We start from the raw sequence: 8,426 nt of genomic DNA on the forward strand, positions 1-8,426 counted from the left end.
GGCCTGAAACTGAAGTGAGTTTATGGCCCTGTGACTGTGAGGCACCCTGATCCTTATTTTCAGTAGCAAGCAGTAGCTTAAATTGGATGGGGCAAGGAGGGCACCTGTCTTGGGTGCTGACTATGAGGAGGTACTAGAATATCCTCTACCAGGAGTTTTTGCCACATCAGGGGAAGCTCTATAGCCTGGCGATAGCAGTGGGCTAAGTCAGTGCCACACCAGTCAGTGTATCTGCAGGAGCGAGGGCAGAGGGCAAATGGAATGAGAAGAATGCCACTCCACTTCCCACAATGAGCTTCCTACACCTCTGATAGCAACATCTTATTTTTAATGCTGCTATTGCAACTTTATGTTTTAAATCACATTTTTAAAAGGTCTGGTTAATATACTGGAGTCTTCACATCAAAATCCATTGTAGGGCTAATTTTCAAAGATGCTTGATTAAATTTAACCCAAAAACTTTTGCTGTGCATGAGCACTGTGTTTGTGTGTACACAATCAGGTTCATGTACAAAAGTTTTCAGGTAATTTAAAATGCTTTGAAAAATTAGGTCATTTCTCTTTAGAACTTCTCACATGTCCACCATTAAATATGCATGCCTGTGGTGCTCAGCTACACATGGATTTCAATGTTATGTTTCCTTCTAGGTTCTGAAGACATCTATGCTCTCAGTTTCAGGTTGCCAGTCATATTTCTAATCTTACATACAAGGTTGTCATGCATGACGACTAACTTAGGCTGCCGCATTGCATCATTTAAAGTAATAAAACTTTTATTCAGAACTATTTAAAAGTCCTCAACGTATCAAGGAAATTAACTGCTTAAAGCTTCTATAGGCACTTACACGTGTGATTCACTTTAAGATGAGTCCCATTGCCAAACACACTGATTTTTATGGGATGACTCCTATGTTGCATGTTGGTATATGAGCATTTGTGGGGTCAGAGACCACACTTCCAACCTGTACCTACCAAGAAGGATACATTCCTAAAATATAAGGATAACCTGGTATCATAATATGCAGAGGGTAGCAGTATTGACCCAAAACCTGAAAGTTTGAAGTGAGACTTTTACTCCAGTGACATGAAGTCCGAATCACCAAGAAAGTTTAGGTATAAGATGTTGCATCATTAAAAGGAGGGGGGAAATAGTAATTAAACATTCTCTGCCTTCCACTTGACCAGAAAATATATCCCTGCATCATGGCTGCAACAAACTCATTAAGGAATTCTAATAAATTCTCCATTGGAGAATATGCAATGTACTGCTGGCTTGCTTGGTAACCTCTTTGGACCAAGCAAATAAGAAAGCAGTATTTCATTTGTAACCACAAGGCATAGGGCTGTAAGGGCCATCAAAACAAACCCCTGCATTCATTTTTTAAAACAACAGCCTGGATTTATGTTAACCTTAAAGTTACTAAAAATGATCAAGACTAATGCTGATGCTCTGAACTGTCTCATTTTCTGCCAGTAAGCTTACAATATTCAACAAAATATATACCTATACTTATTTTAAATATGCAAAGTAAAATCTTATTCTCCCCACCTATACCCTCTCATCATCAACTGTGGTTCCAGCACCACATTCAGAGATGCATCTAAGTCACCCAGAAATATGTCTGTGTTGCTGTGTATTGCATGCTTTTTCCAGTCTTTGGTAATAGTTATTACACTGATTTAGTCATTCAAGGGCTAGGAACAGACATTCAAAAAACCTGAGCCTGAATTGATTCAATCTTTGCAGGTTAGCTTAACCTGGCTAGGCTAAATCAGTCTGTAAACAGAGAGACATCCCAGAAATGCAGGCACATGCCTGCAGTGGCTCAGACTAGAAACTGGGGGGCATGAGGGTAGCCTTCCTTTTCCTTCCATAGTGCTAGCTGAGGGGGGCATGGCCAGTCCCGGGCAACATACTCTGATTAGGGAGGGGTTTCCCCCCTCCCCCTTTCTGACCAGCCCAGCAGGGAATTGATAACACAGTGTTTATCAACCCATTAAGAAAACAACTGAGGGATATTACCAGCTACCTGCTGATTCTGCCTTTGTCCTGTCTGCCACAGCACGGACTGTAGCCAGCATGTGGTCTGCTACCTAATGCTGAGAGGTGTCTGTGCAAGGCAGAGTGGACAGGGCAATCTCTGCTTAGCAGGGAGTGGGGAAGGGAGGGACGGAGCAGGGGGAAGCCAGGCAGACACCTGCAGTCTCTGCCAAGCTCCATCCAGGGAGCAGAGAGGAGGGGCCACCTCAGCTGTGGAGCAGAGAGCCCCATCCAGCCCAGAAAGCATGCCAGGATGCTGGGGGAGTTTTCATAGATTCATAGATGTTAGGGTCGGAAGGGACCTCAATAGATCATCGAGTCCGAACCCCTGCATAGGCAGGAAATAACCCCCGGGGGTGCCTTGGTGAATAAATACTCACCAATTCCCTTCTGTGCCCCCGTGATGAACTTATAGGCAGCCACAAGGTCGCCTCTCAACCTTCTCTTGCGGAGGCTGAAGAGGTCCAGTTTCTCTAGTCTCTCCTCGTAGGGCTTGGTCTGTAGGCCCTTAACCATACGAGTGGCCCTTCTCTGGACCCTCTCCAGGTTATCCGCATCCCTCTTGAAGTGCGGTGCCCAGAATTGCACGCAGTACTCCAACTGCGGTCTGACCAGTGCCCGATAGAGGGGAAGTATCACCTCCTTGGACCTATTCGTCATGCATCTGCTGATGTACGATAAAGTGCCATTGGCTTTTTTGATGGCTTCGTCACACTGCCGACTCATGTTCATCTTGGAGTCCACTAGGACTCCCAGATCCCTTTCCACTTCCGTGCCACCCAGCAGGTCATTCCCTAGGCTGTAGGTGTGCTGGACATTTTTCCTCCCTAGGTGCAGCACTTTGCATTTCTCCTTGTTGAATTGCATTCTGTTGTTTTCTGCCCACTTGTCCAACCTGTCCAGGTCTGCTTGCAACTGTTCCCTGCCCTCCGGCATGTCCACTTCTCCCCACAGCTTTGTGTCATCCACAAACTTGGACAGAGTACACTTCACTCCCTCGTCCAAGTCGCTGATGAAGAGATTGAAGAGTATCGGTCCAAGGACCGAGCCCTGCGGGACCCCACAGCCCACACCCTTCCAGGTCGATACCGACCCATCCACCACGACCGTCTGGGTGCGACCCTCTAGCCAATTCGCCACCCACCGGACTGTGTAGTCATCCAAGTCACAGCCTCTTAACTTGTTCACCAGTATGGGGTGGGATACCGTATCGAAGGCCTTCCTGAAGTCTAAGTATACGACATCCACCCCTACTCCTGTGTCCAGGCGTTTCGTAACCTGGTCATAAGAAGAGACTAGATTAGTCAGGCATGATCTGCCTGCTACGAACCCGTGCTGGGTTTGGTTTAACTTAAACCAGCAAGAGGTCTGGGACAGACATTGCATAGACCAATTTGACCCAAATCAGTTAAGTCTGATACTACATTCAACCAGGTTTATCTCAAACCAGTTTCAGCCATTTTCAAACTGGTTTATGTGCACTGAACATCTGTTCTGCTACAGGTTTAAACAAGTTTCTGATCACGAACCGGTTTATGTGTAATGTCTGTCCCTAGCCTAGATGCTTAGACTTATCTCCTTAATCTTATCCCCTTTGATCAACATGGATTTTTACCATTTCAGCTTTACCAGTCACCTTCAGTTGGTGCTATGTGCCTGTGCCTTTCCAGTTAGAAACCTGCAACCACTTGATGCATCATTAACTCTTGTTGGTTGCCCTCCAGCCCTACTATTGTAGGACCAAGCTAGGGCAGAGTATAACTCTAGTGCAAGTGTAATAATATAAACTTACTCAACTATGAAAAGGGTGGTGAAAATAAAGATCCTGTGTATTAGCCGGTATGTTAGCTAAGATAAACCAGAACCCTCCCAGGACAGGAACAGTAATTGGCTCTTTACCTGTCATCACAGGAAGTGAATTTCATATCCATGCTGTGGCGACTCAAGAAAGTCTTGCTGTCCAGTGGAATATCAATGTTTGAGGGGTGCTGAATGGGCTCACACATTATTACAAGGCAATTGAGGAGGGGCTCCTTATACCCACACAGGCTGTGAGGCGGACAAGTGTTATACACCTTAATTTGTCCAGTGCAGTGCAAGACCTGAAACAAGTAATTATTTTAAAGCAAGTAATTCGTTTTAAACGTATGTTTGATAAACAGTCATAAAATCTTTTACCCATGGAACTTAATGGGGCTGAAATGTGGTACCTTCCATGTGGCAGATTTAAGGTTTACAGTCCTGCCTCTGTTAGTAACCGTGCATTTCATCCTCATGAAGAAGTCACGCTCTGTGGACATCTCCTTGCTTTTCTTTCCAAAACCTGGACCTACAATGAGAAAAAAAGATAATAAACCTTGTGAGGAAGTTAGGCTTGTTTTTTGTGGGGAACATCTTGCTTCTTGTGTTTTAAGCACAAAGGAATTGTAGGTAACAGCAGATTGCTTGACTTCTCTCAAACTGTTAGCCAAACAGCAACCTTGCATAACAACACCGATGTACTCACATCTTTAAGAATCAGCTCCTGTGGGGAAAAAAATTCCCTTCAAATTATATAAATCCCATTAAAGCCCCATAAAAAAGACCCAATTCCACTAACTGCTCCCTGCACAGACCCTCACCTATTCAGAATAATATCTAGAACTGGGGCCCAATGGTATAAATGGGACTTAAAAAATAGTGCATGGGTCCAGGTCCATTGTAACCATACATTTTAACTTGTAACACAATCTTTAAAAATGGTGGTTTCATGTGAAGATTCTTCAACTTAAGCTGATGACACGAAAGAACCAGAACAAACAGGTTCTTAGCACAGTCATACAAAACCAATCTTTTCACTGTTTTCAAAACTCTTGCTGTTGTTAAAAACTATTCCAAGAATGAAAATTCCCCCTTGCTCATGAGTGACATGGATATTATCAAATACTGCCTATCTGTCAGTTACTGTATGTATCTACTTAAAAAGCAAAAAATGAAAATACTTTTTTTTTTTGGTTACCAGTTTTCAGACTCAGATTCTCTCGAATTTCCTCATGGTCACATGGGTGAGTGAAGTCAAAAATGCTGTGCCCAGTTAATTCCACCTGTTGAAAAATATTTAGCAAAGTGTGAGGAGAAACAGTTTACATATAAACACATTTTAATATTTCAGAAAACTTTTGGATCACATATTCATTCAATACAGACAAAAAGACAAATTTGTATAATAGACCTAAAATTTTCACTTGCTGTCTACAGGTATAGAACAAAAAAAAATCAAAAAAATCTGCAGGTACTAAGACTAAATTAAATAACTTTTAAGCTTAGAACTATAACCTAGACATTGGCAACAAAGTAACCAAGACCACAGAGCTCAATCCATTTGCACCAGCTGAACTCTTGGTTTTAAAATATTGGAAACAGAGACAACAGGCCTCCAATTGAAGATACAACTGGATAAATGCAACTCTCTTGAATTGTAAGGGTATGCATTATGTCAGGGATAATTTAAGCCCAGTCTCTTTTATCAGCAATCAATTTGTAGTCTACCCTCTGTAGATGGAGTTTACTTTGATTTAACCATTACAATGACAAGTAACTCATATCTTGAACGGACAAGGTGATGGATGGGCTTTTTAATGTTCCTTTAACATTCTGTACATTTGAATACCTGCTTTTGTCATGGATGATGTCTCCTCCTGTCTGGAAAAATCACTTGTGGGATCTGGGCCTCTCAATGCTATGTAAGTCAGGGGACAGACATATGACAGGGGACAGAATCTGCCTATTAACACCAGAAAGAGAAGAACTGGTCCTCCAAAACATGTGGAAAGACAGGCCAAGGGCAAACACAGCTCAAGGCACAGGATCTGAGTTTGCTCATCTCTGACAGACTACAAATTATTATTCCAATGGTCTCTACAAATCTTGCAGCTCCAAATACGTGGAACAGTGGCTGCAGCACATGTGAGAGCATCACCAACTATCCATGTAAATTCTCTAGCTAAGCTACAGATATTCTTCATGGATCTCCCTCACCCATAGCTGTTGGCGATGTTCTACCTCATATGAAACACTTAAATAGGTATTTGGCCAAAGAGTGGAGGAGAGAGAATGGAAGAGCATCACCCTATAGCCTAACGATTAGGGTGTGCACCCTTAGGAAAGGAAGCATCTGGCTTCCAGTTCCTGCTTCAGTGACACCAACTAGGCACATTTCAAGTATTTAGGTGTTAGGTTTCAAAGGCAGCTACCAGAACATGTTAGGGAACAGATTACCTGTGTAAGGCCCATGTATTTGTTGATGTTCTCTGACAAGAAGATCATGTCTCCATCCTGTGTCACCACAGCAATAAATCCCTCCAAAGCTTTCAAGTACAAGTTGTCCATCTGCTGGTTTGTCTCTAGTTCATTCTCAATGTCAGAACACACTGAAATAAAAAGCAAAGGGGCCAAAATAATGAGTTTTCAGAATGATGATTTTTCTGCTTGGTATAAAATCACACCCAATAAAAAAGCAAAATCTGCCTTTTCTGATATTACAGTGCTACTTTTATAACACTAGTCCATTCTCACTCTCCTGAGGTGGAGGCGATTAGGCAGACCATTAGCATATACTCTTCACCATTAGGAAGAAAGTAAAGATGTCTTTTGTACAGGTGAAATAACATTTACTTCCTTTACAGTAACTGTGGCTCGTCTCGATGCTTTTTTCATATATATTCTACCTGTGTACAGTGAGGGCTGTGCCTGCACCCTGAAAGTGCCTAAGCCCACCAACCAGAGACAAAAGTGTGGGGCAACTGCAACCATTCCCCATGTCCTTCGACAATACAGAAACTCAATTTTACCAGACGCATAGTAGTGAGCAAAGATGAAGGTCATGGAATAAAATCTGAATTGACAGACCTTTCATAAGTGAGAAGGACACTTTCAACTAATGGCCCTTATCTCCAAAACATGTATGTGAAGTCAGATTTCCAGGGAGTCCATATATCTTGTCTGTAAAGGTTGTCTAAATGGCTGCTGAACTCAGCATGGAGACGCCAATAACTTTGGTTGCGATCGTAAAACAGTAGGCTTTCAGAGGGTCTTTCCATCAATTTAACTATGACAGGATTTGCAGGTAAAACACAGTGACATAGCTAATTGAGGTACACTAATGTGTAGAGTCTTTAACCACCCTTGTAATAAAGGTGAACTCTGGAAGTCTGAATTATGTATGTGCAAGAAACCAGAAGTCTTGAGAAATTGGAGACAAGTCTTCAATGATGTCTTGATATGAGTATTTAAGTGGGTTGAATGGTCAAATGAGTCTTGGAATATTTCTCTGGAAAGACAGGTCACTGTCATGGTAGAATTTCCTAAAGCACTATGAATGAATGAGAGTTAATGTTGAATTTCCCTCCCCTACCTATACCATAAAAGGGTGAAAAAATGGAAAGCCTGCTGAGTGGACTTGGTTCTGAGTTGAGATGACTTTACAACAATTAGCCAGCTGCCTATATGTAGGTAAGTTTGCACTCTTTGTGAAGGAAACATACTTACACTGTATATAACAATTAGGCTTGGAGTGCTTTGTTGGTGAGGGTTAAAATGTCTACAGATCTCCTTGTGGGTATGAATACTTCAGAGAGTGTAAAGCTTCATTTTCATATTGAAAAGTTTTTATCTTTCAAATGGATGGTCCTCAATTTTAATTTGTAATTCTTTAAGGATCAAATGGTTGAAGCTAAGAGGACCTCCTCATAGCAACTGAGGTAGGTAGAGATCTGAAATCTGTATTTGCAGCATTACAGGCTCCTTGGGGGGAATAGATATATGGCACAATTTGACTTTCAGCAGTCAAAGACAAAATCCTGTTATTATATCTGCACTGTTTGGTACAGAATCCAAATCCAAATAATCGTGTTTGGTAATAATTACATCCTGGTAGGTAATTACAATATGTTAGCTGCAGGCTTATTGAAGAAAAGAAGGGAGTCGGGGAGGGGGGAAATCTATCAAAGGACTGAGTAATAAGCTTGGACTTCTAAATAGTTAAAACAATGAAGAAGCCATGCAATGTGCAGAAAATCTCAAGCATCAGCTCATAGCCATGCGCACTGAAGAGGATCTTGGGGGGGGCAGCTCTATGATTTTGCCCTTTATTGCCCTTGGCTGGGAGCACAAGAATAATCAAGGCACAAATGCAGCTCCCAATGGACACTGATGACTGAAAAAAAAATTTTAATTTGAGTGCACTGGGCACCAACACTGACCTATATACAGACAAGTGCCTGAACAATCATTTCCTTAATTTTTATTTAGTGTTACAGCTTCAATGTGCCAAGTTTGTTTTCCAGTCAATAAGCACACTTTGAGCTTATTAATAAAAGGAAATGTTGAACTCTCAGTCTCCTCCCCC

At 42.1% G+C, this 8,426-nt stretch overlaps 1 protein-coding gene across 3 annotated transcripts in view; it reads right to left on the reverse strand.

The window, feature by feature from the left end:
• EPAS1 (endothelial PAS domain protein 1) overlaps positions 1-8,426 on the reverse strand; it is a 58,467-nt gene that overhangs the window by 36,779 nt on the left and 13,262 nt on the right. For all 3 annotated transcript variants that reach the window (XM_025204594.1, XM_025204552.1, XM_025204516.1), the window contains exons 2-5: positions 6,299-6,450; positions 5,040-5,124; positions 4,252-4,370; positions 3,941-4,143 (exon numbers count right to left, since the gene is read on the reverse strand). In XM_025204594.1, coding sequence (XP_025060379.1) covers positions 3,941-4,143; positions 4,252-4,370; positions 5,040-5,124; positions 6,299-6,450 — 559 coding nt within the window. The remainder of the gene's footprint in view (positions 1-3,940; positions 4,144-4,251; positions 4,371-5,039; positions 5,125-6,298; positions 6,451-8,426) is intronic.

The sequence above is a fragment of the Alligator sinensis genome, unplaced genomic scaffold (genome assembly GCF_000455745.1).
Source record: "Alligator sinensis unplaced genomic scaffold, ASM45574v1 scaffold131_1, whole genome shotgun sequence".
NCBI classification, from domain to species: domain Eukaryota; kingdom Metazoa; phylum Chordata; order Crocodylia; family Alligatoridae; genus Alligator; species Alligator sinensis.